Source organism: Colletotrichum truncatum, assembly GCF_014235925.2.
Source record: "Colletotrichum truncatum strain CMES1059 chromosome Unknown Contig_0006, whole genome shotgun sequence".
NCBI classification, from domain to species: Eukaryota; Fungi; Ascomycota; class Sordariomycetes; order Glomerellales; family Glomerellaceae; genus Colletotrichum; species Colletotrichum truncatum.
In genome coordinates, this window is record NW_027222403.1 from 1,170,009 (window position 1) to 1,195,970 (window position 25,962).

A 25,962-nucleotide genomic window follows, 5' to 3' on the forward strand; every position below is an offset into this window, starting at 1 on the left:
TTTTAACAAGCGTCACGTTTAACATTGACAGCTCTGAAAAGAAGCGACTGCTCACAGCAGCGGCCATTTCTACCCATTACACTCCTTAAAGCTTGGCATCTATGGCAAGTCACCATGTTAACCGGACCGTCACAACCATGGATGGGTTATTCAACATGAACCACACGATACAATCACAACTGCAAAATCGTAAATTACTGCCTGGACGGGCTGTGAAGCCCTCAACTGTCAATAACACCGTGAACGAACAGCGTCTATAACCATTAGCCCCCCCGTCGTAAGTCGTAATTCATTACTTATACATGTCCGGCAGCTGCCTGGTACAGCGTCATGCCGTCAGGTCTCTGTAGTACAAGCCTGCGAAGCCGTTAATACCCACTGGAAGCATCTTATCAGAGACACCTTACCTCGATGGTATATCATACAAACCCCCCAACAATCGAAATGAGTGAGGATGGAGCCTGCAGCCCCTCGGGACGTACGGATATTTTCTCAACGCCTTCACTCTTGACCATCGACCGTACCCTCACCCTCCACGCCGTCCTCAGTCTTCTTCTCACGAGCTTTCTCGGCCCGGCCCTCGCCCGCCTTGACGACCCGACGGAGCACACTCATCTTGCGCTCAAAGTCCTCCAGCAGCGGGCCGTAATCCTCGCCGCCGGACTTGGCCACGCCGCTGTTGGAGCTCGGCAAGCTATCCGTCTTGTCCTTATCGCCGCCTGCGCCGATGCCCTCGCTTTCGACCCCGTCAATCTTGAGGACCATGCCGCCTTCTTTCTCGCCCTCCTGGCGGGAGATGCTGGCTTCTGTCACGGCGAAGTCGGCGCTGAGGCTGGCGGCCGAGGAGATTGCCCACTGGCCGTCGGGTCCGGGGACCATGTCTAGCAATATCGTGCGGTCGGCGGGGTTCGGCTGGCTCCTGCCTGTCTTGGAAGTGGACGCTGACGGTGCCGGGACCTGGTTGGCCGCATGCTGCGTCGCGAGCGCCGAGGTGAGGATGTCCGGGTCGTCGTCGAGGAAGATGTACTTCACGGTGGGGTGGTGTGTTGTGTTCGTCGTCGAGTTGGAGACGAGGGTGAAGAAGCCCGCGGGGTCGAGCTTGGGCGCGACGGGCTCGGGCTCGGGCTCAGGCTCAGGCTCGGCGTCGTCGAGTTGGTGATCTGCTTCGGCACTGGCGTCTGCGGTGGTGATGTCTGGTGATGCCCTGTTATCGGACGTCGTCGCGGGGGCTTTCTGGTTCTGCGAGGATGATGGGGAGGTAGCGGCTCCAGCGGCGCCGGCGGGGTGGTGATCTGCGATCTCCGGACGCGGAGACGTGGGGACGTCGGCCATCATGAGACGCTGACAGTCACGGTCACGGTCGCGTGAGGTCGGGTAACGTTTGACGGGAGCTCGGTTGCTGCTGGTCTTGTTCCGGGGCCGGCGGGACGGGTGTGTGACGGGGTTGAGCGCGTCGCACTGGTTGGCATCTTTTCCCGGGTCGAGATGTTGGGAGGAGTTGCTCTCGACGATGGGATCCAGGAAGGGACGGAAGTTGGAGCTGCTGCTGGGCGGCATGGTGGAGGTGATCCTGGGGTATCTTATCGTTATCTCCACGTGACGGAGTGTGGGGGGTCGTGATCACGCATGTGATGCAGCTACGCTGACTTGCGCGGTGGTTGGAGATGAAGCTTGGATAAATGTGATTGCATTTATAACCAAAGAATCATTTAATCTGAAGAGAGTGTCAAGGTCTTCACTGTGATCTTTTAGAAGACCTGGCTGTAGCCCTATTGAAAGGTTTGTGGCCCATTGCTGCCAAACCCATCACTAGTCTGGATCATGGCGTCTAGAACCACGGTAGAGGGCTGTCCTGTCAAGATATAACGTTACGAGTAATTACCAGAAGACTTCATTTTACATTTAGTGAAATTCATTTCGAGCCTCAGCACCCTGCTATCAAAATGCTAAAACGACATAGGGTTTTCATTTGCAGGTTCGCCCGCACAGAGAACTGTGTTAATGCAAATCGTTCCCTCATTGTCAATAGACATGGGTATCTCTACCAGAACCATGCGCCAAACACCGTTGAAATCAATAAGGAGACTATCGGTCAACTCCAACCGTTTCGTTGGCTTGTTCCGTCCATTCGAATTCTAAAAGTGTCAGCAAAGGTGTTTATGGAGGGCGGAGACACGACTTACTTTGACGACACATGGGACATTGGCCCTTGGCCGAGTCTTGCTTGATCCACTCCTGGATGCAATGCTGTATGCCTTGTTAGAAATAAAGAGGGCACGAGCGAGAAACGCAGACTCGCCATGTGAAAGTTGTGGCCGCATTTTCCAGATACTGATTGCTGGGATTAGTTACATGACGGAATCATGCGGTATGACCAACTCACATAGGCTGCAGTCGTCGCCGGGGTATTTGCAGGTCGGACATGTGCCATCAAAGTGGACTTGGCAGATACCACACACATCATCCTCGGGGATATCCCACCGCCATGTCGCAACGGTGTTCCAGCGGGAGATCTTGACCTTCATGCTGATGGACCCGGAGAGCAAGAGATAGGGTATGCCCGGGGTTGGATGTGGCTTTGTATTTGTGGTTTGTAATTATTTGAAGATTATTTGAAGAGAGAGAAAAAAAGACTTAAGGCAATGGTCAAGGACCCTCTTTGGAAAGCCTTGTTATGACAACAAGTTTGTTTGTAGAAGGTAACAACTTCAGGAAGAACTGCGGGGCAAAAGGCTCCCCGAACCAGTCAATCACCTCCAAAAAAGATGGCGAAATGGCCCAAGCTCCCCGCATTCACGCCTACCGACCCACCGCTTTACTCTCCTTCCCAGTGGCTCCACCAAACCCAACGGACACTGCGGACTCTAGAGTCATCAGTGACCGAACCGGACCCCGACCTCCTCCCGCTTATCTCTTTGGGGGGCAAGTGTAGCCTGTAGGTCGGCCCATTATGAACTGGAACCAACCAGTGGAACGCCGCCCACCCCCCCGAATTCTGCTTTCGCAATCGCTGATAATAATAAGATCACCACCGCCCTTTCTCCAAAAACCTGACCACTACCGGTCACCGGCCCCAAACACAAAATATTCTACTACATTACGATTTACGCAATACACACCACAAACAAAAAAAAAAGTCAGGGTGCAACGGCAAGCCTCTTTGTAGCTTTCCCTCCCCCCTCTCTCTCCAAAACCCCGCACGCAAATCACCACATGCGATGCCTCTGCGGTCTTGGCCTTCGTGATTTTTCTCTCTCCGTCCTGCCACCCTGCTGAAGGGCCCTGTGTTCCGGGCTGCCCGCCTTTTGCTGTTGACATCGACCGATATCGACCGACCGGCCGACCCTCCGACCTGTCATAACCCCTCCGACCGACTATTCTTGACATTACCTCTTTACAAGTAATTTCAGAACTACATCACATCATCATGGCCACCGCCGCCATTTTCAGGTCGTCGCGCATTTCCGCGAAGCTGCCGCAATGGCATGCACGCCCCTTCCAGGCCCAGGCTGGCGCCATCGCCGCCTTTGCTCTGCGCCGTTCCTTCTCCTCATATCTCGTCACCCCGAAAGAGTTGGACGAGGCTCTGAAGAAGAACCCTTCCAAGATCAGCCCGGAGCCGCGAGTGATCCCCCTCTGCGCCTCCTGGTTCCTCCCCAATGATGGCCGCACTGGCATCGAGGTCTTCCGCCAGCAGCGCATCCCCAAGGCTCGCTTCTTTGACCTCGACAAGGTCATTGACCGCCACAGCCCGTACCCCCATATGTTGCCTTCCGCCAAGGAGTTTGCCGCCGCCATGAGCGAGTTGGGCATTCGCAAGGAGGATACCGTCGTTGTCTACGACAGCAAGGAGCTCGGCATCTTCAGCGCTCCCCGCGTTGGTTGGACTCTCAAGATCTTTGGTCACTCCAAGGTCCACGTCCTCAACAACTTCAAGCTGTGGGTTGAGGAGGGTCTGCCCACCGAGGCTGGCGAGCTGTACAGCGTCGAGTGCTGCACGTACCCGATCCCCAAGCTGGACGAGGGCAAGGTCGCCGATTTTGAGGAGGTGCGCGAGATCGCGCTGGACCACAACAAGGAGGGCGCCGAGGGCGTGCAGATCATCGATGCGCGGTCGCCCGGCCGGTTTACTGGAAAGGACCCTGAGCCGAGACCTGGCCTGTCCTCTGGCCACATGCCTGGCTCTATCAACATCCCCTTCAACGCTGTCTTGGACCCCGTGACCAAGGCTTTCTACCCGGCTGAGAAGCTGAAGCAGATCTTCCAGGAGAAGGGTGTTGACCCTGAGAAGCCCATCATCTCTAGCTGCGGCACCGGCGTGACTGCCTGTGTCATTGAGACCGCTCTGGAGGTGGCCGGATACGGATCCCCTGAGAAGCGCAGAGTCTACGATGGAAGCTGGACGTAAGTGCTAAACAACTTTTTTCTTCGTGCCCTTCAATTTCACAAGCTAACAATGTACGACAGTGAATGGGCACAGCGGGTCAAGCCTTCTGAGTCGCTCATCAGGAAGGACGAGTAAAAGAAGAAGAGAGATTGAAGGAAGAGTGCAGCGCGAGTTGCTTCTAGTTGCGATACCCTCCCTACCCCACTTCTGTTTTTCTCTGGTTTTCCTGTACGATATCCGGCTCACAGCTTTTGGAGTTTGCATTGCGCATCGGGGAGGTTCGTAAGCCTATTTCGTCGTTTGAGAGCAAGCAATTGGAGGCGGCTGGTGTACATAGGCGGCCACGGTAATGATGAACAACCTGGGACATTTCCATTCTACAAAAGATGCTACTGCAAGCTGTTATTCCAGCTACTGATTGTGTGACTCATACATAAAAAAAAAAAAACAACAACAAAAACAAGACGAAATGCTTTGCTTGTATGGATATGGAAGGCATTGACCATCTTATCTGCCTGTACCCATGTGGAGTTTGGGAGAAGCACCACCCTGCGCATTGAATTATTGGAATCAACTTCCATGCGCAGAATAAGTGGGACCCGCCCAATAGATGATGCGATTGTCGGTGTGTCTCGGTGAAGGATATGACCCCCACTTTATCTTCACCTGGGAATCTCTCTGCCTTGAAGCTAAGGCCATCATTTTCTCATTAGGGCTCGCTCGCCAAAACCCAAAAAAAGTGCCTAGGCGGTGCACACCAAAAAATGCCCGGCCCTGACAGCCACCACAGACCCCCGCAAAAAAAGTTGTGGTTTAACGAATCTCGAAATAACTTCCACCCTAACCACCACTCCGACTAACCGCAGCAGCAACTCTCTTTTGCGCGCAACACCTCCCCCCAAAACCCGACGACAATATGGCTGACCGTGGTGCAAGCGCCCCCCGTGGCGGTGGTTTCGGATCCCGAGGTGGTGACCGTGGCCGTGGACGTGGTCGTGGCCGTGGCCGTCGCGGCGGCAAGAGCGAGGAGAAGGAGTGGCAGCCCGTCACCAAGCTGGGCCGTCTCGTGAAGGCCGGCAAGATCAACAGCATGGAGGAGATCTACCTGCACTCTCTGCCCATCAAGGAGTACCAGATTGTCGACTTCTTCCTGCCCAAGCTCAAGGATGAGGTTATGAAGGTGCGCACACACATACACAACAAACGAAATACCAAGAAGAAGAAAAAACCCCTACCCGGAGACCGAGAACCATCGCAGACGATATCGATATATCTGTTTCGCCAATGCGGATGAGCAATTGGATCTCTGGGAGGGGTTTTTTTCTTCTTGATTTTCGTGTAACATGAAATCAAAAAAGAGAGGAATGAAATGCTAATTCGTCATTCTTCTTCCCCAATTACAGATCAAGCCCGTCCAGAAGCAGACCCGTGCCGGTCAGCGCACCCGTTTCAAGGCCATCGTCCTTATCGGTGACTCCGAGGGCCACGTCGGTCTCGGTATCAAGACCTCCAAGGAAGTCGCTACTGCCATCCGTGCCGCCATCATCATCGCCAAGCTGAGCGTCATCCCCGTCCGTCGCGGTTACTGGGGTACCAACCTTGGTCTCCCCCACTCCCTGCCCACCAAGGAGTCTGGCAAGTGCGGTTCCGTCACCGTCCGTGTATGTATACCCCCAAAGAACAAAAATCAAAATCAATTGCGGTTTTGCGAGACGTCGGTTGCTGATACGCCATGTAGCTTATCCCCGCTCCCCGCGGTACCGGCCTTGTTGCCTCCCCCGCTGTCAAGCGTCTCCTCCAGCTTGCTGGTGTTGAGGACGCCTACACCTCCTCCGCCGGTTCCACCAAGACCCTCGAGAACACCCTCAAGGCCACCTTCGTCGCCGTCTCCAACACCTACGGCTTCCTTACCCCCAACCTGTGGAAGGAGACCAAGCTCGTCAGAAGCCCGCTCGAGGAGTTCGCGGACACTCTGCGCGAGGGCAAGAAGTACTAGATTTCCTCTAGTGCTATGGATGAATGAGTGGTGGGGGACGAAGAAGAAACATTATGTGTGGTGGCTTCGGGATTTCTCAAATGGAGTTGCGTGTGCGTTACACTGCATCGTTGGTTGGCCAGGGCATGACATTAAGGCTATGGGCAAACTAGCTCGGATCTGAAAATAAAGATCAAAACTTCGACTGCAGATGATGGTCTTTTTTCACGTTAATACTATGGGCATGAGTTCAATGTCTTGGCACCCCTTGCGTTGATGGATTTGATGTTGGGACTAATGACAGGTGATTCTGTGCGATATGCGGTTGTGGTGGGACGATTGACGGTTGCTTTGGATTGCGATTTATGCCTCAACCTAGCGAACCGCATGGCGAGTGTCTGTCGGTTCGGCCGGGTACAAATGCTCTGCCAAGCGGCTGTCAACGCCGTGCCGGGTGCCGGAGGGTGATCCAAGGTCCGATCTGAGACACATGGTGAAGAATGGAGACAGACCGAGTGGTCCAATTGGAGTGGGGACCCTTGTGGGTTGATCGAAAACTTGACTCTCGTGGTATGCTGAACCATTATAGCAAGAAATACCAGCGCCATCCATCTGCTTCGACATTTAGTCTTCTTTGTCACACAAGATGACGTCTGCTAACCTATCAAGAGAACATTGACACCAATATTTCGCCACGAAAGTCACTCATCACAGCCCACTAAAGTCAAACTTGTGCAGAATTTGTCTCAAAAATCAATCAATACAGGCACACACCAACAGCACCGTCTATCAAAGTCCGTCCAAACACCATCATTCAATGCCATCATCCTCAAACCGCACCCGTCTTCTGTTCTCCTCCTGCTGTTCAGGATACGGATGAAGCAAGTCAGGAGGATGCAGTCCCTCCACCCTCGCCGGCCTTGCCGCCGATTGACTCCTATACCAGTTTGACCCTCGGACAATACTGTCCGGCACGCTTCTCGGAATGTTTGGCGAGTTCACGTCCGGCCAAACCGTGCCATCGCTGTCAGAGCCAGTGCTCCTTGGGTCATCCGCGCCGTCGTGACCAGTATTATCGGCAGGAGTCCTGCTGTCTGCAACAAAAATTAGCACCTGCGTCGCCTCACCCAACATGATGAACTTACTTTCAAAGGTCCTCTGAACATGCGCCTCCATAGCCCTCCTCTGTGAAACCGTATCGCCGCCCCAGAACTCCGTCTGCCCAGGGAAAAACATGGTCCTTTCGTCTCTCTCATGGTACGGCACGGAAAGCATCCTCTCGATCTCGGCTCTCTGCGCACTCGCCACATCTTCCGCCGTGGGCCGCACTTCCTCTTCCATCTTCTCCATTTCGGCCTTCTCCTCCGCCTTCTCCTCATCCTTCAGCCTCTTCTTGTCCTCCACGCTCCTGCGGATCTGCTCCTGCCGCTTCTCAGTTTGCAGATGCACCGGCCACCGATTGACAGAGAAGAACTGCTTCTTTACACCCGCAACTTCCGGTCTCGCCCAGTCCCAGACCCGTTCCCGGTGAAGCGTCATGACTTCGTCGTCCTCTTCCTTGTCGTCATCGCCATCTCCAACGGTGCTGAACCTAGGTCTGGCAGGCCAAAGCGTACTGTTCCCCTCCGACAACTCATCAATAATACCCTTGCGCACAATCTCATACGCCTCCGCCTCGGTCATGCCCTCCTTGAACTTCCCCGGATCGCCCGCCTTGACCACGCTCACATATGACACTGACGGACCGCGTCCTGGAACACCCCTATCGAACTGGCCCTTCCACATGCCCGCGACATCCTGTAGTTGTACAGCGCGATCATCCCATTCTTGCGCCTGGTCCAGTTTCAGATCAAGCTGCCGCAGCTGTTCTTCGAGGTTGTCAAGTTCGACGCCGACGCGGTACGCGCGCGACCAGAGCATGTCCTTTGTCAGCCGCGCGCTCGTGTTGACCCAGTCTATGTTCGCAAAGGCCTCCTCCCAGATCCAGGTGTCTTCCGGGGGAGGCAGGTTGGCGGCGTTCCAGATGTTGGTCTGCGCGTCCCAGGGGTCGTCGCCCTCGGGCCAGTTGAGGCGGTGTTCGGGGTGCCAGTCGCATGTAGGCCGGGAAATCATGATTCTGCCTTTGTCGACTTCGTACCTTTTTTAAAATCTGTTAGCACCGTCATCCTACATGTCAAAAGGGGGTAAAAGCCTCACCCGAGTCGGCCGCGATTCGCTAGCACCTTGCAATACTTCCCGACCATGTCCTCTCGCAAGACAAAGTCCCCTTCTCTCAGCCCAGCATTCAGCGCCAGGGTGATGTGCATCACGTCCGCCTTCTTCTCCTGCTTCGCGAGCAGACTTTCCTTGTTTGGATCATCCAGAAGCGTCTGTATTCTCGTGACGAACACGTCAAACTCCCTCCCGAGCTTGGGCAACGGCTCCCTCTCCATCTTCTCGTTCGTCGACGGTCCGCACACGAACTGGAGCCAGTGCATCTCCATGTCGTCGACCTCACGAAACTTACCATATTTCTTCAGGTGCTGCGCTATCTCGTTCTGCATGTCCCACGACGGCTCACCTCGCAGACCCAACTCAATGTTCTTCAACATCCCCTCGAGCATCTGCCTCGGGGCCCGGTTATACGCCCTCGTCAACTTGTCACGGAACTCGCAGAGACGCTTATACCGCGTGACCGCCTTCCGCTCGCTCTCCTTCAAGAAACTAAACGGCGTGACGGGGCCAAGGAAATTCGCCGGCGTGAACACGGGGTCCGTATCTGAGCCCGTCTGCGTGAGCATCGCACGGCGATCCCGTTCCGTCAACGCCCTCGCGTCTTCCGCGCGTTCGTAGTGGTTCGACCGCATGACCTGATGCCAGTACGTCAAGCCGAGCGGGTCAAGCTTCGTCCCCTCGGGGGGCCTCTCGATGGCGTGCGGTTTGTAAACGATGTTCCGCCCCGCCCGCTCCCTCGCGAGCTCCCTTTGCCGTCTCGTCGGCGGCAGCACGAGTCTGCGGAACGGCCCCTGGATGGCCACGTTCTCGACGCTGTCAAAGTGCGACAGGCACTGCTGCAGCGCCGCGCGCTTCGCGCCGCGGTACCTCGCGAAGCGCTGCTGGGCTTCGCCTTCGGGGTACATTCTCTGCATCCTGTGCGTCCTGCCGCGCACCGTGACCTCGTCCACGCCGCCGGGCACGAATTCGCTGTTGGGCATGTAAAAGTTCGCGTCGCCCCTGATGGCCTGGACCGTCGTCTCGGGCCCGCCGCTCATGCACTTGCCGAACCACTCGTCTTCCGTGAGCGCCATGTTGAAGTCGGGCGAATATCCAAACGCCTTGCCGCGGTCGCCCGATCCCGGCATTGCGCCTCCCGTCGTCGGGTCGGCGTTCCACACGAGGTTGCCATCCTGCCGGAACCACGTCAGGAACGTCTCGCGAAGTAACCTTCCCGGGATCTGGTAGTCTACGTCCTGAATGGACTCGGGGACCCTGTGGAGGAGGTACCGGGGCCGGACGACGTCCTCGGCCGGCATCTTTTCCACGACGATGCTCCGACCGCCGGGGACCGGGGGAAGTCGCGCGCTGATGTTGCTCAGCTCGGGAAAGTCGACTACGAGCGGCCTCTCGCCGTAGTGGTGCTGCTCGAAGACCCAGTGCGTGTGCAGCATGTTGATGCACTCTCGCAGGTCTCCGTACCAGATCTTTCTCGTGGCGTCGGGCATGCGCACGCAGTGCTGTAGGAACAGGCCGATTTCCGCGAACTTGCGCTCCCAGTTCAGCGTGCGGTCAATGTCCTCGTCCGCGAGGAAGTTCTTGATGCGGGCGAGTTGGACTTTGGGGGAGTGGATGCGCCAGCCGCGGTAGGACATCATCTGGTGGTCTTCTGCGGAGGTGGTTACTTCACGCCCGACGAGGTCTGCGAGCCATCTTTGTTCGGCAGTCTCGGTTTGGTCGTTGGTCGTTTGGGCGTCTCCCATGTCCACATCCTCACTGGTAAGGTCGGCCATCTCGATGTCTTCATGTTGGGAACTTGTCGGTGATGGGGAAGGGGAGATTTCCTCACGCGCGGGCGTGAAGATGCGGCCTTTTGCCAGGGGAGCGAGGGGCTCATTATTAGGTCTCGTTCCCTCTGCGGTCACCAGGCGCTCAAAAAGGCGAGGAGCGTTCTGGTCCGTCGGAGTTGGTCTACCGACGGTAATAGGCGGCTGCGATGGCTGCGACGGTCCAGGTTGAGCAACCGCTCGACTGTGGGTTCGAGTACTAATAGTGAACGACGGGATCAGAGGTCGTGGAGCATCACGTACCTCGTCTCCGCCGAGGAGACTGATGCTACCCATCTCTCTTCCACCCCTGCCAGGTCGGCCCTGTGTTACAGTATGAGCTTATATTCAGCTTCACTTGAGGATAGGTACAAACCTTGAAAGTGACAGTCTTGCTTGTTCCAGGCTGGTCATGGTTTGATGTCGCGGTGGACGTCCTTCTAAGCTTGGCTATGGTGACGGCTTGTCCTGCTCTTCCTATCGGGTTCGAAACCTCTCGAGGCTCCTCTTCTTCAGTTGCTGTTTGTTCAGTCTCTTCCTCGTCATCCGAAGAGAAACCCGGGATCTTGGGAAGCTCATACGGGTTCGACCGCCGAATAAACTGATTGCTAGTGAAGTATGGATCAAAGATAGCAGGATACTCCCACCCATCAGGGGCAACCCGGGCTTTCCACTCCGTCGTGAACGGGTTGTGAAGTGTCTGGCCTCCTTCAGCCGGGGCTTTGGGCACTGCGGGCTGCTGTGGTCTCTCGAACTCTTTCACGCTGCGGCCAGCTGAAGAAGGCCCATACGTGGCATCCGGCCCGTCTATGCAAGAAATAGCTACACCAACAACCTCATTCTGCTGACCTTGGCCATACGCGGGATCGGAATCGCCGCGTACCTCAGCCTCATCGAACTCAACTCCCTGAAACCCCAATAACTGGCGCCACATTTCCACGTCTTTTCCTTCTCTAATTCGTCTCAGCATGATCTGTCTCTTCATTTTCAGCATAGTCTCTGGGTCATTCTCGGCTTCACGAGCTTGGGCGCTTAACATCCCTGCAGAAAACTCCTGAAACGATTCCCAGCGAGCCTGTCCAAGGTCCGCGTCCTTTAACCAGGGGTGCCGCGCAGAGTACATTTCTGCGGCGAGCTTACGGAACGCCTCATTCTCCTTAAGTGAGGCGTCGATCTGGCGAGTTGAAATGAGGGACTCAATATGCGCAAACAACCGCCGGGGTTCGTTTGCCTCAAGGATGGCCCGGGTGCGCTCCCAGTGTTCAGAGGGAAAGCGGTGGTAGATGCCACGGACCATTGCGGTCAACTCCGCTGACACCATGTCAGATACGAATCTTGAGATGGGATTTTTGACTTACGCATTCTTTCTTGCGCCATGCTGGCGGTTGTGGTGCTTGTGACACTTCTGACGGCGGAAACTCAAATCACAGCAGAACGGTTGGTAGTCAACAGTCATGCAAATCAAAAGGAGACATGTAGCGCCGCAGTAGAACGGAAGTAAACAAGGGGACGAAGCGGCGTATAAGAATGATCATCTCTCATAAGAGAGATGCTGGGCGGTTACAAAAGAGACGGAGAAAATGAAAGACAGACTTGGAAGAACTCACAATGCTTTCCGACGTGCGAAACACGCTCGTTTTGAAAGATTGTCATTTCTTAGAATGGCTTCATCTAGAATCAAGTCAAGCTGTCCCGTGCCGACTTTTTCCAAAGAAAGTATCATCATGGGCATTGCAGCAATGGCTCCGACAAAGATCCAATGTCTGATAGAATGCTGGGGCAGCACAAAGGGATAAACGGCCAATGCAGACAATGCATTTGCATGGCAAGCTCATTGCCGAAAGCGGCAACTCATTGGCGAGATGTCTTCTGATTCCGGCGCGGTGCAGAGAGTTCTTTGTTGGACCGTTGACACTGGCGCAACGGCGCTCCAATTGCCGCAGAGCTGTCTCTCGTCTTTTGCGACTTGTTTGGGATGGCAATGCTGTTACCCGGGCCTCTGCGAGAAAAAGTGACGAAACAACCACAGAGCTACCACATAAACAGCCGCAAGTCTTCGATTTGATATTGCTTAAGTGGTTCTCTTAGGCAACAGCTTACATCTCGAACAAAACGTATTGTCAACTTCTCTGTACGTCATAAGGGCAGAGTCAAAAGTTTGAAGGCCATAAGCATCTTTTGTATCGCCACAGAGCGATGTCGGGAGAGAGTCCTGAAGGTCACCGACCTGACAATGGGCATGGTGGCGACTTCAATGAGTCTCCTCTTGATTACATCTCAGGTCAAGGTCTCGGGAGATCGCCATCACCGTACTCTTGTTCAGAACGTACTGTCCCAACACAGGTCGCTGGACCAGATGAGGAAGGTCAGCTAAGCGACGATCATAACATCGTCCTAGACTCTGACGCAGCCAAAGAGAATGAGAGACAAGTTCTAGAACAGGCCGGTATAGAACTAGAAACACAAGAGCTTGAAGCCCACTGGCGCCGCCGGCTACACACCGAAACCCCCGTCCCGGCGCAACCATCTCTCGTCATTGGGGCGCCGCTAGGCAAGAATCTCACAGCAGCTGAAGCCGCAAGACGTCTTGTATCCCAATGGGAGGCAATCTACAAGGCTACCGTCTCAGAAACTCCCGAGGGTGCCGCTTCCGTTCTGGAATCTCTAGACGAAGCTCGCGCTCAACTCGCCTCCTTTCAATCCTCCGATGGAGGCAGCAGCTTCGGCGAGATATCAACGCCACTCAACTCTCTCGCAGAACATAAACTAAACTCCGTCTCTTCCCGCATTCAAGTACTAGAGTCCGCATTGTTGGAGTCCACCTTTCCACCAGAGCGAGCAAACATCTCCGCCGCAATATCATTCTACCGCAACTCCAGCATCCCTTACTCTTCGAATTGGGCTCTAGTCTACGCCGGCAATCTTGTCGACTTCGCGCCGACCTATGCCTCCTTCACCTCCGATCGCGCCGAACGGCTGGACCGTTACTCGCGAATGTACGGCGAAGGATGGCTCTGGTTCGAACCGCCACTAGCCCGAGAGTCCGCACCAATCTTCTCCGCGCGCCGCGGGACCTGGCTGCCGGAGACGGACACATCGTTTGACATGGGACACTACAGCGTCGCCATGTCGTTCAGACGGATGAAGAACCTGGCCTACCATGGTACAAACTCCTCGCGAAAACGAAGACGCTCCGAGATCTCTGACGAAGACGAGATAGACTGGCCACTCTCGTCGGCCGAAACGGACTCGGAAAGCTCCCTCTCTCCGACCGCCCGTCCTTCGAGAAAGCGCGCACAAGAAAAGGCACCACCCACCCAGCTTCGCGAATCCCGTCCTACCCGGCATCCGCACATGACCACCGACCCTGCCGCGCCGGTGCTGCATTTCAGCATGCTGCTCGACAGCGGCGCGACGCTCCCTATGCTCTACCACCATGACATGCTGGCACTGGGCATCAATCCAAACCAATACGCCGCCGTATCCTGCATCACGGTCGAAACGGCGGCTGACAAGCTGATCACTTCGTGGATTTACGAGATGCAGGTCGCTATAGCAGACACGAACACCTGCTCCTCGCTAGTATCCCCCACCTCTCCCGTCTGGCCTGCAGAAGAACATTATTTGGGAGGCATTGTCCCCGTCATGGTCAAACCTCTGCCGAAGCCGGGCAAGGGGCCAGCGTTTTCCACTTCAAGTGGGAAGACGAGCGCAATCGCGCAGACGGTGGGAGATCATACCACATTCCTCGAAACAGCAACCTCTGTAATCGATACAGCGGAGGGAAGAGACTACGGCCGGCTTTCGGGGTTGCTTCCCTTCAAATGCTGCTACGTCCAGTCCACCCCCGGCCTCAAGGCGATCTGGCTGGGTGAAGACCGTCGGGATGTTTTGGGCGCGCATCGAATGCCGGGCCAGATGCGATGGGCGCCAGGTTCGAACCGTACGTGTGATCCGGGACAGCCAAGGGACTTGTGGAAGGATATCTGCGGCCAAGGTGACGAAGGCAAGCCCGTGTTGCTACGCATGGCGCATGAAAACGTCGCCTCTGGGAGCGGCGGTAGAGGCAAAGACCCCGTGCGCATGGTGGATGTTGAAGAGAAGGGGTGGAAGGGACGGAGTGAGATCTTGGTTGTGGATGGGAACGGGGTTCGGACGAAACATGTCATTGAGCCCAAATCTTTGCACGGCCAGGGGGTGAAAAGGAGGAAACTGAACAGGTGAGAATTCCAGGAGAACTTGGTAAACCTCCAGAGGCGATGAGGCCGTAGATGCCGACCAGCAGGCAGACATACCGGTTTGTGTCGGAGGCTGGTTGGTGGCTAAGTTCTTGGGCAGTGGCTAGCATGGAATCCACCGGAAATTGTACATAGGTCTATAGATTTCTTCATAACATTGAACCTTGTAGGCGAATCAAACTTGGGTTAGTAAAAAAGCCAACAAGAGCAGCATGTAACACGACTTGAATTCCGAGTCCGAAACACTGTCATCAGTAAGGGCAAGAGTATAAGAAGAAAATTGGAATATATACCTATCTGCCTCGATCCTGAGATAGTTTAACTACCTATGGTGTCGAGTTACTGCACTCAAATTTTTAGTCTCGAGCCTATTCTCGCGGTGTCTAAAATGCTCTCGATACTACTTACCATTCGATTGACACGCAGTTGGCGATTTCAGTTCATTTGAAATCTTGATTTCGCAGCCTTTGGCTGTCACGGACCCATGTGCCGTACGTACGTGTCTAAACGTACGAATACATCAAACGACGTCCGGAGAATAGTAAAAAACACCGACGGCGCTGGGGGCATTTAGACGATAACTATCGTGCACCTCAACACATGGGACCCGTGCCCATGCAGGCATTTACCAATCCGCCGCTGAACAAGTCTAGTCCGAGAGCCTCAGAGCACCTCCGTGATCATCTGTCCTGGAGTATTGGAGCCCGCGGGCTAGTGTGGTGTAGTTGTTGGATGACAGCGGCGTTTTCTGGGATCAATTCGGAATGCCGAAATACCACTACGGCGATTTCAAGACAGATACTATGCGTTTCTTACCTAGATTCCGGCCTTCCGTGGCAGTCATTACGAAATAGATGAATGCTCTCTTGATTAAATATATAACTTCGAGACGAGACCAAAAAGGAATGACATATCTTGATAGCATTCAAGGAAATCAACTGAAAATCCCAAGTCATCACCGCGCCGAGTCACAGTACAATGAGCACTATCAAGAATGTAACAAAGTCCACAAAGAACACCTTCATACAGCCCAAGCTGACACTATGGAAATAAGATCATCGTAATCGGGGCTGGCCCAGCTGGAATAGCAGCAGCACTGCTCCTACGACGAAACCATAACATATCATGCACAGTTTACGAAGTCCGCCCAGGACCAAGCACTCTGGGTGGTGCCATCGGCATTCCCTCCAATGGACTTCGCCTGCTCGACCGCCTCGGGCTGTACGACCAGGTCGCAGCCAAGGGCGCCGATACATCGAGTCTCTTCCTTCACTCGCTGAAGGGTGGCGAAATAGGGAGGATGGATATGGCGTCGAGCGAGCAGACGGGATTCGGCTACCTGCGGATCAGGAGGACCGACCTCATGGAGGTGCTCTTACGCGCCGCGGACGCCGCAGACATTCCCATCCACTACGGCAAAAGAATCACTGAAATAGTAGAGCACAACGAACGAGTCACTGCGCTATTCTCCGATAAGACGTCCGAGACGGCCGACTTCCTGCTGGGGTGCGACGGCATCCACTCTTCTGTCCGGCAACTATACGTTGACCCGGAATGTCAGCCTCAGTACACGGGTATTTCGAATGTGTTTTCTCTAGTTCCCAACGTGAAGTTATCACCGGCAGCAGCTTCCATCACGGGCCTCAACGCAACAATGACGACTGACGGCTTACTTGCCGTCACCCCCACCACCCCGAATCGCGACCTGATGTACTGGTTCTTCTCGCGGGAGGTCCCACTGCCTGAATTTCCAGACATCCGCGACGGGTGGGAGGAACGGGGTAAGAAGGAAGTAGAAGGCTTCAAGTCTACCCTGCTGGATATCCTAGGAGACTCGGACACAGAATGGGCAAAGACATTACGCGGCATGATAAATGTGACCGACGTCGTCAAGTTCTACCCAATTTACAAGATGCCGACGGGTAGACCGTGGTCAAGGGGCCGGTGTCTCCTTATCGGCGACTCCGCGCATGCCATGCCTCCGCACGCAAGCCAGGGCGTTTCGATGGCGCTGGAGGATGTCTTCCTGTTCTCGAAGCTCCTCGGTAGCGGGTGCTTCTCTCTCGATTTCGGGTTACGACAGTATGAGCTCAAGCGCAAGGCGAGAACTGCGCAAGTATTGAGTGCCACGGAGCGTAATGGACAGGTGCGCAAGAAGAAGGGCGCATTGCATCTCCGGCTGAGTGAGATGGCTCTGTCTGGCGGACTAAAGGTGTACCATGCGGCTGGTCTGAAACGACTAGATTCGAAGCAGAAGCTTCTGGCGTATGATGTTGAAGAAGAGGCATTCATCACGGAGGGAGTGGCGGCATCGGTCGAGAAAGAACTGGACAGCTTGGCTTAGTTGGCATTATTCAAACATCGAGTATTTGGGCGAATTTGACTCTGCGTCTAAAGCCCTAGTAACTTTCTGATAGAGTCTCAATACATATAATAGAATAGAAAGAGGCAGTAACAGTGCCCTGGCCAATGTTATTTTAACATGACCGATTGCTGGATGCTTAGTTTGAGCAGAGATCAAAAGACTTTCCGTCCACAATAGCCGGTGATGAACCTGAGGCAACAGTCGCATTAATTATCGGTGAAAGATGGAGAAAAGGTCCCTTCAAACAAACTTTTAAACATCAGAGGCTAGACGCCCAATATGTGCCCAAGAAGTCCGTTTCTCGTAGGAAGATGGAGACACGATACGCACTAGTATTCCCTCCATTGAATAACAAACCTCTGTTAGGAGCGAGGCTTATCAGACGTCAGTGACAAGCGTGGCTTGACCAACTTTGATGAGCCCCTTTGTACTCTGCACAGGTACTCAACCATTCCGGAAAGCCATCCCGCATATCGAAATCCAAATGATCAGCCAATTGGGCCGTCGGCGATCGGAGATTATTGTAAATCTCCGATCGCCGCCGTCCCTGAAACCACTCACGAGGCGCCGTCAAACTCAGCCACTACGAAATAGGAAACCATTAGACAACTTGACATCAACCTGTCCCGTCTCTTCATCCTATCATCATGAGTCGCCTATACTTTACAAAGACAGTTGCCACCCTCGTCCCGACAGCCCAAGCATAGTCTGAGCATCATGAAAGCACCCCGGCCGTGATACGGTGGACAAGCCTAAAACTCTTGGATCTGAGCTCGGACATCCGGCCCTGTATATAAACTCCGTGCTGCCGCACCCTTCTAATTGGCATGATCGATACCGGGCTCCGCAAGTAACGAATCACCGTCACGCCATCTCCCCCAATCGTTTTGTGTAACGTCGGTGAGGAACCGCCCCCCCGCCATGGCATCGTCTTGGTCGGCGGCCTCTCAGCAGCATCCGGGGCCCAGCCGGTCTCAGCGAGCCATACCTACTATGAGATGGGGCGCCGCGTGTGCGCAGTGCGCGATAGCAAAGGCCAAGTGCCTCCGGCCGGATGAATCGCCGGGTGCGAAATGTGAGAGGTGCGGCGTCGCCTGTACCGGTGTGTAGTTTTGACCCGTGTCAAGAGGCTAAGTTGAGCTGTAGATGCCACAGGTTGGGCAAAGAATGTTCTGTGAAAAACCGTCCGCCGCGGAAAAAGCGGGCAACTAAGCCCTCGTAAGTTGCCATCGTTGCTCTCCTACATCCCCAGACGCAACCGGCTCTCTCTCTTCGTGACATGGAAGGTCAAACGAGGCGAGAGCTCTCACGCTGGTTCAGACTCCAGAAACTTCCAAGCAACAACTAGCTAAGTACAGTATTAGGAAAACAGCACAACTGGAAGAGCGTCTGGATAGCCTCATCCGGGCACTTCAAGGTCCAGACGGTATCACCACCCCGGACAAAAACCTGGCCATTCCCGAGGTAATTCCATCCCCAAGGGGGGTCAGCATCGATACTCACTAAGCCCGCATAGGCATTAGCGACTCCAAAGGACGCCGACCTACAGAATCAGTTAGCCTCCTCCCCTCCAGGAAGCAAATTCATCACAATACCACCCACATACAACGCCTTCGGACCGCAAACATGCATCTGCCGGCCAGCGCCGGGCCGCGTCCCGGCCTCGGTCGACTCCGACGTGACCCTCCTCGCAATCTACCAGGAGTCCCTGACGCCAGTGTACCCCTTCGTCGTCGTCCCCCACGGCACGTTCCCCGCGGACCTGCAGTCCACGCGGCCGTTCCTCATGTCCTGCATCCGCATGGTGACATCGCTCCGCAGCCTGCGGTCGATGCAGGCACAGATGTACCAGCTGAAAGCCCACGTATCACAGCACGTGCTCCTGTGCGCAGAGAGATCCCTAGACCTCCTCGCCGGCCTCGTCGTCATGCTCGGCTGGCACCACCGCCACTGCATGGTTCACGCACAGCTGCAGCAACTCGTGTCGATAGCGACGACGCTTGCCGCCGAGCTGGGACTCACTCGAAGCCCCGGTTGGCAGGAGCGGACGAAGCTGCTGGTGTCTGACCTCGGTGAAGTAAGAGAGAGGACGAACGAGGAGAGGAGGCTGTTGCTTGGTGTGTGGTATCTCAGCTCAACGTGGGCCTCCCCGTCTCTCCTCCGTCTTGGGACTATTAAATGTTGATAAACCGTGGATAGAGTATCTACGGGCTTGCAGCAGGTTGAACCAATGTCGTTCTCGCCATATATGCAACGGTGCCTACGAGAGCTGGAGACGGCGCGCGAGTATGAATCGGACACGTACCTCGTCTACCTCATCAAGCTCCAGAACTTGTCCGACAAGATCGTCCAACAGTCCCGCCGCAGCGACGACGAGGACGAAGACGAATCAGAACGCAAGCAGAGAGCACCTTTCGCAGCGTACATCCCGGCCTTTGAGGCGGGACTCAACAACCTCATCCGAGATATACCGGCAACGTTTCAAACCAACAGTAACGCACACATTTCCCCCGCAGAAGATGAGAATGTTACTAAATAACAAAAAATAGAACTGATCCGCATTCACATAAACACAATACGCCTGCGCCTCCACGAACCGCCCAAACTCGACGCCGCGCTCCTCTCCTCACTCTCTAAATCCACCAGCACTACCGGCATGCCTCTCCCCCTAGACAGCCTCTACCGGGCCAACGCCGCGCTCAGAACGTGGTACGACGAATGGCTGGGCATACCCATCCCGGTGTACCCGTACATGCCGATGGCGGTGTCAATGGACGCAGTCTACGCCGTCACGATCCTCGGCCGCTGGGCCAAGATCTCCATCGCGAGCACCGTACGCCACCGGCAAGTCCCGGTCGATTCCCCACTGCCTCCCGACCCGTCGGGTAACTACAACAACCCGTCGCCGCAGACTTCGGCCCCCACGCCAGCGAGCTCGGCGCCGACGACGACGCCCGCGTCCTCCTCCTCCACTCCGTCACCGGATGACGCAAAGCTCGCGCAGGCCGTCGCGGCGTTGAAGGTCCAGCTCGAGACCCAGCCCGCGCTCGCGCTCGACGTCATGAGCATCATGGACCGGCTGTGCAACGCAATGGAGCAGGCGAGCGCGTGGGTGGCGCAGCGGAGCGAAGACCCAGCGGGCCTGGAACACGACTTTTGGTCGCTGAGCGCGGCCAAGATGAAGATAGCGCAGCTGAAGCTCGAGCACTGGGCGGCGATGGTTGCGGAAGAGGCGGAATCCGACGGGGACGAGGAGTATCTAGACGGTGGAGGGGGGTTTACCGGGGTGGTCGAAGGTCTTGGGTTCCCGGGATACGAGGGCTGGACGGGGGACACCACCACGGCGGGTGTTTTTGATACCTTTGGTTCGCTTTCGTGGATGGAGGGGGTTGAGGATTGGGGGGGTATGATGGGGAGAAATGGTCCGTACCAAAGCTGACGACGAATGCCAACGTAGCATCAGAGATGGTATCCTGCCCATTGTGTTCGGGATGTGATATCCCTGAGAAGAGCATCAATGCCCGTCATCTAGTATTGCGATAACCTGTCCAGTCGTCACTCTTACCGGGACCACCAACCTCGACTCCATCATCAACACCACCAACCCAGATCCCAGTCCTTCAACAACGTCCAACTCCAGCCCCTATCCAAGCACACAGCAAAACCAAAACCCCATCCCAACCATCGAATTCTCGAAACCCACCCTCGACGTGTCGTGCCCAAAGAACCATAATCCATGAAGAATCATGCCGAGGCCCGGCATGGGTGAACCCAGTCAGTAGGCCAATAGCATAAACAACAAAAGAATAAGATCAGACGAAATCTCCCGTCATCCCATTTCCCATTACCCATTTTCCCATCCAATCCTCCAACGCGTATCCCCGTCAGACGTCAGCCCAGTCCACCTTTAAAGTGAAGAAAAAAAAAAAAAGGACAACGCACACACGCATTTGCCCACCACGATATTCCCTCCACCCCGTCTCCTCGTGGATCTCTCGCAGGAGTTCGCATGAACGTCCCGCAGTGAGTCAACCGCCAGCCTCCATCCAACCACCCGAAGGAGCACCACCACATCCGTCACGGGAGAGGTGGGACCATTCAACATGACCAAACCTCACGAGCAATTAAGCAGAGCAAGCCATATCTCCCATCAAATCTGCATAACACCCCTCAATGCGCTCCCGTTCCCGCTCAAGATGTACCCCCTGACAAACACGAATAAAGAAAAAAAAAACACCTGACTCCGACCCCTGGTCCTCGTCCCGGGGTTCCAGCAAATAACCTGCTCCACGCAAAATACGCTCCTCTCTCTCATTCACCAAATCTCACTTTACTCCATTAACACCAATATTTCTCATTATACCATCCAGACACCCATCTCATTCTCCCTTTCATCCAGTAAAATAACCCCCACCACAAAATACACCAAAAAAAAAAAAACCAAAAGGCATGACGTTACACACAACCAAGAACCAGATACACACACCATGGGCCACCCCACATCAAGACAGCAGCACATACACTATCCCCAAAATAAGCAACAACCCCTGTTCCCATGATCCCCACCACAAGCAACCTGCCCTGCCCCTTACCCCCCTTGACCAGACTAACCCCAAAAACGGCTTAACCTCCAACCCTCGCGAGATCCCACCAAAAAAACCACCACCACAACGATGAGTACCACATCCAACATACAACCTTCCACATACATCAATGTACAGTAAGTACCTTCTAAATCGAACCCACGTAAATCCCAGATTACAAAAAGAAAATCAAAAGAAAAAGAAAAAAAAAGAAAGGATAAAAGGGAAAATCCATCTCAGCCTCCCCCCCCCCCCCATAAAAAAAGGACCTCCGTCCCATCACAATCCCAGCTTTACATATCCAGTGACGTACGTCGGGAAGCGGTAAAAAAATGGGTGCGTATAACCTCGGGTTTGAAAAAGACACACCAAATCACATGAGGGGGAGGGGGACTTGACTCAACCAGGAAGCATAACAAGCCATACATACTCTATAACCAGTCAAAAAAAGACAAAAAACCACATAAACAAGAGAAAAAATTGCAACAAACATGACCCTTAATGATAACATACATACAATGAGCCCAAGATGCATTAGACTATACAGCAGCAAAATGGTTTGTTGGCCTCCACCACCTCGGACCGCGGGACTAATGCACCCGGCTATGATTAGCACCTTTTGGCACTTCAGGCCCCCCCCCCCCAGGGCAAGGGGGCGTCCCACAGCCGCCGTCATTTCCCATGTTGATATCCAGAGAGTTGATCTTCTTCCCTGTACGACGAATCCCCCTTGGACCATCCTCACAAACCAATGCCCGTTCCGTCAAAAGTCATCAAACATCACACACATCACGCATCACGCTTCGCATGGGTAGGAACAAATAGTTTAGTAGAGTGCAGAGAATTTTACTCTTTTTTTGTGCCTTTGTACAGCTACCTTACACAAGGGGAGGTGCAAATGCGGGTATACGAAAGTCTCGAGGGCTCTCACCCCGGCTGGCCCAGGACGGCGTAATTACTGTCGTCCCAATCGTCCCAATTCATCCAGAAATATTCCTTCTGTGATGAGAGAGAAACAATCCAGCCTCTCTCCGACAAAAAAAAAAAAAAAATTCAACCACGTGAACCGAATCCACCCCTGAAAAATTCATATCCATTGTCGGCCCATTAGGGGATATCCGGCCTCCAAGGAGATAGGAAAAATATGGGACAAATCCGTCCGTCTCGGAATGTGGTGATTCCAAGTCGCAAGAAATACCGGTCGCCAGGTTCGTGCCCACAGTGGCCACATGCCCATTGAACCGGGCAAGGACAGGTTTGCTCTCTTCTCCCGTCTGGTCGAGAGAGAACTGTGTCCAGGCCTCGCGTTCCGTCGAAAGATAAAAACCACCTCACTTTTTTTGCTCCCGTCGAGAAGTTTCCTCCGGTCGAGCCTCTTCGGGAGACCCTGCAATCTGACCTTCGTTGACCATTCTTTCGCATCATTGAAGGTCGGGGGTGTCGAATCTCTCGTCTCCAATCGCCTTCTCCAAACCGCAGGCGGAGACACAGCTGCTCCCCAGTCCTTCACCCTTCCTGGGGTGACCTTCTCGCGAACGTAAACTCTTCTTCGGGTGTTGTATAATAAAAATCCGCTGTATGCTGAAAAAAAATAACTCGGGGTTTCTTGGGTATGATCCGTATTCCTTTTTTTTTGGGACACTTCTGCTGAGTGAAAAAAAAGGGACTTTGGTGCAATAAAAAGAAAAGGAAATAAAAGACAACTTCAAAATCGCTCGATGCCATGACGTGCTGCTGATGAAAAGACCATTCTGAATGCCGCATGCAAACAATCTTTTTTTTCCTTTTTCACTTCCTGGACACGCTTAAATGCCCTGCCACGGGTATAATGAGGGGAAAGCTTCGACTGCCCGTATCGTAGCGTTGGACGCTGGTGGGTATCCGCTTTGGGGGGGTGTAGGGGGGATGCAAGCATCGACCTCTCCCCCCCGGCGTTCGACTCATCGTCGGAGTGTTTCTAGGCCATGTTGTGACCTATTGTGTTTTGAACAAACGGGGCGTATTGCTGCTGAACTTGTTGTTGCTGCGCAAACGCCGCCGTGTTCGGCTGAGGGGTGGGGGTTACCGGACATCTCGGAGGCAACGGGTAAGCGTCCTTGGAGACTGTACCGTAGGCAGCACCATCAGGGGTGATTGGTGGGGTCATGTAGCCGTCGACGATTCCTTGGACGGCTCCATGGCCTTTGTGCGGGGTACTGTAGATGTTGGCTTGTTTTGTTGACTCAGAAGGCGGACTCGGAGGACCGGACTGGGCGCGGGCGATGTTGGCCTGGTGAGCCATAAAAGACGCAAGCTTCTTGGAGACGCCGGACAGGTGCGGTGACGAGTACTTTCTTGCCAGGGCAACCGAGGGGCTGTGGAGGTGCTGAGACAGTGTCAGGAGGGTGACGTTCTCGACGTGGTCCCACTCTCCGTCGTTGACCTCGGGCTCGCCAAGGATCGCTCTGGCCAGAGCCAGAGAGGCACGGGCCATGATGGAAGGCTTGGTGGAAACGAAGTCACGGTGGTACAGGGCGATCTCGCAGATGTAAGCAGCCATGTGCTCGACCTCAATCTTGTCGTGCTCCTCGGCGACGATGAGCTGGGTGAAGAAATCGACGGTAGGGTGGCCGATGGTCCACTCGAGGGTGTTGAGGACGTGCATCTCCATCTGGGTGAACATGCCGGCGTCGTACAGACCGCAGCACATGTTGTTGAGCTCGTGGATCTGGGGCACACGATCCTTCTTGTCTCCGTACTTGGCAGCAATCAACAGGGCGGCACAACCAACGAGTTGGTAGTGCTGCTTGTAGACGACACGCTTTGAGCAATACCGGTCCAGCAAGTTGACTGTGAGGAAGAGAGTCTCGGGGAGGAGGGCGAAGGCGGCATGGGCTTCGATGAGGAAGTCGATGAGGTATGGTCTCATGTACCACTGAATCTCACGCTGCATGTCGATGAGGTTTGCGTCAGGCATCGTCTCATCCTGGTAGTAGACACCGTCAGTATTTTTAATTCCAAAAAAAATCAACCGGACCTGAGCCCCTAGTATTTCCTTACCTCCATGTGCCTCATGTGCTTCATGATATCCTCTAAGTACTCGTCTCCGGCTATGCGGGAAAGCTCGCTGGCGATAATCTCCTGCCTTTGCCTCGCAATCATCTTGGCAGCATCCCGGGTTCCCATCCGTGGCCGTTGGGGTTCTTCGTGGCCCTCAGTGAAGTAGGCGGGATCGGAGTGCTGTTGTTGTTGCTGGTAGTACGCCATTATGAATCTTGTATGAGTCGAGGGCGGGTGTAAGGGGGTTGGACGATGACGGGGTCGAAGTTCCGTTTAGGGAAAGAGTGACGATTAAGTTCTCCAGGAAGCTTTTTTTGGTCGGAGACGGAAACGAGCAAAAGAAGAAAAAATAAAATAAAAACAGAAAATCGGTTACGCAGGGAAAGAGTGATGGAATGATGCGACCGAAGGATTAGAATATTAGTATTAGAAGGAGCGTGGTGAAGATGAACAGGGTCCGGCAAAAGAGTGACTGTGGCTGGAAGGGAAGCCGAAATGATGCGAGACCGAGTTCCTCGTACGTGATGACGGAAAAGGTGGTCGGGAGGGTTGGCCGTTTAAAGGGGAGGCCAACTGGAGGGCACTAGAAAAGATGCAGTTTCTGGTTAGCTTCAAGTTTTCTTTGATGATTGCAGATGCTCAGTGGAGCCTAGAGCAGCGGATATTGTGAGACAGGCCAGCTATTGAGAGGTGGTCTAGGTGCTCTGGGTGGTCTGCCCCAAAGGGCTGCCACAGTCCCGCTGGTTGACGGTCCAGAGAGCAGATCTTGAACGCTGACGTTGGGCTGGCCTGTGATTCGACAATCGGAGGGGTGGAGACGGATTGGCATGAGGGGAGATGGGGAAATCAACCAGATTGCTCAATTTGTCTGGGGCTAGACGAGAGAGGATCGAAGGGGACGAAGGGGGTGAGGAGAGGGCAAGGCCGAGGAACTGGAGGGTGGGGGAAGTGGATGAGCCGTGTGATGCTGAGGCTTACCGCCACGGGTGAGAGGACCAACGCTGACAGGGTCGACGAAATGAGACAATTCCTGAAGGGTTGGATTGGGGTGGAAAGCTACGCTTTAACCTGTCCTACGATCCTCTCTTCGGCAACAGCTCATCCCGGTTGTGCCGTGGTTGTTGTGCACGAGGTAAGACTTTTTCTTCCCCCGGTGGACCAGAGAAAAAAGTATGCAACAGCGATAGTGACTGTAAGGGAGAATGGAGGGGCTTGTGTAGGAGGTGATGGGAAAGAGACGGGAAGAAACTGTAGGCAGGGTCTAGAGATGGAATCGAAGGTTCGTCTCGTCACCAGGCCAAGCCAGTCCAAGTCCGTCTGGTGTCTGCATGCACATGCCGGGTGTCTTCATTTCAT

The 25,962-nt window shown here is 54.4% G+C and overlaps 9 protein-coding genes across 9 annotated transcripts; 5 read left to right on the top strand and 4 right to left on the bottom strand.

Annotated features, from left to right (window-relative positions):
- Window positions 1–501: 501 nt before the first annotated feature.
- Window positions 502–1,557, bottom strand: CTRU02_209594 (anaphase-promoting complex subunit 11; the record flags this gene model as incomplete). The annotated part of the gene is made up of 1 exon (XM_070205301.1): window positions 502–1,557. One exon carries the CDS (start codon window positions 1,555–1,557, stop codon window positions 502–504), a length of 1,056 nt encoding a protein of 351 aa, XP_070060949.1.
- Window positions 1,558–2,085: 528 nt separating this feature from the next.
- Window positions 2,086–2,525, bottom strand: CTRU02_209595 (anaphase-promoting complex subunit 11; the record flags this gene model as incomplete). The annotated part of the gene is made up of 3 exons (XM_070205302.1): window positions 2,086–2,135; window positions 2,184–2,255; window positions 2,384–2,525. The coding sequence occupies 3 exons, from the start codon at window positions 2,523–2,525 to the stop codon at window positions 2,086–2,088; spliced, it is 264 nt and encodes an 87-aa protein (XP_070060950.1).
- Window positions 2,526–3,427: 902 nt separating this feature from the next.
- CTRU02_209596 (thiosulfate sulfurtransferase) lies at window positions 3,428–4,522 on the top strand (the record flags this gene model as incomplete). Its single annotated transcript, XM_036730339.1, has 2 exons — window positions 3,428–4,404; window positions 4,468–4,522. 2 exons carry the CDS (start codon window positions 3,428–3,430, stop codon window positions 4,520–4,522), a joined length of 1,032 nt encoding a protein of 343 aa, XP_036578039.1.
- Window positions 4,523–5,303: 781 nt separating this feature from the next.
- Window positions 5,304–6,383, top strand: CTRU02_209597 (40S ribosomal protein uS5; the record flags this gene model as incomplete). Its single annotated transcript, XM_036730338.1, has 3 exons — window positions 5,304–5,567; window positions 5,791–6,048; window positions 6,126–6,383. The coding sequence occupies 3 exons, from the start codon at window positions 5,304–5,306 to the stop codon at window positions 6,381–6,383; spliced, it is 780 nt and encodes a 259-aa protein (XP_036578038.1).
- A 789-nt stretch (window positions 6,384–7,172) lies between these two features.
- Window positions 7,173–11,702, bottom strand: CTRU02_209598 (uncharacterized protein; the record flags this gene model as incomplete). Its single annotated transcript, XM_036730337.1, has 3 exons — window positions 7,173–8,499; window positions 8,559–10,705; window positions 10,758–11,702. The coding sequence occupies 3 exons, from the start codon at window positions 11,700–11,702 to the stop codon at window positions 7,173–7,175; spliced, it is 4,419 nt and encodes a 1,472-aa protein (XP_036578037.1).
- Window positions 11,703–12,577: 875 nt separating this feature from the next.
- CTRU02_209599 (uncharacterized protein) lies at window positions 12,578–14,605 on the top strand (the record flags this gene model as incomplete). The annotated part of the gene is made up of 1 exon (XM_036730336.1): window positions 12,578–14,605. One exon carries the CDS (start codon window positions 12,578–12,580, stop codon window positions 14,603–14,605), a length of 2,028 nt encoding a protein of 675 aa, XP_036578036.1.
- A 992-nt stretch (window positions 14,606–15,597) lies between these two features.
- Window positions 15,598–16,963, top strand: CTRU02_209600 (uncharacterized protein; the record flags this gene model as incomplete). The annotated part of the gene is made up of 2 exons (XM_036730335.1): window positions 15,598–15,615; window positions 15,674–16,963. The coding sequence occupies 2 exons, from the start codon at window positions 15,598–15,600 to the stop codon at window positions 16,961–16,963; spliced, it is 1,308 nt and encodes a 435-aa protein (XP_036578035.1).
- Window positions 16,964–17,977: 1,014 nt separating this feature from the next.
- Window positions 17,978–20,423, top strand: CTRU02_209601 (arsenate reductase; the record flags this gene model as incomplete). The annotated part of the gene is made up of 5 exons (XM_070205303.1): window positions 17,978–18,066; window positions 18,349–18,448; window positions 18,501–19,123; window positions 19,184–19,476; window positions 19,534–20,423. 5 exons carry the CDS (start codon window positions 17,978–17,980, stop codon window positions 20,421–20,423), a joined length of 1,995 nt encoding a protein of 664 aa, XP_070060951.1.
- A 3,101-nt stretch (window positions 20,424–23,524) lies between these two features.
- CTRU02_209602 (cyclin domain-containing protein) lies at window positions 23,525–24,813 on the bottom strand (the record flags this gene model as incomplete). The annotated part of the gene is made up of 2 exons (XM_036730333.1): window positions 23,525–24,532; window positions 24,607–24,813. 2 exons carry the CDS (start codon window positions 24,811–24,813, stop codon window positions 23,525–23,527), a joined length of 1,215 nt encoding a protein of 404 aa, XP_036578033.1.
- Between the last annotated feature and the right edge of the window lie 1,149 nt (window positions 24,814–25,962).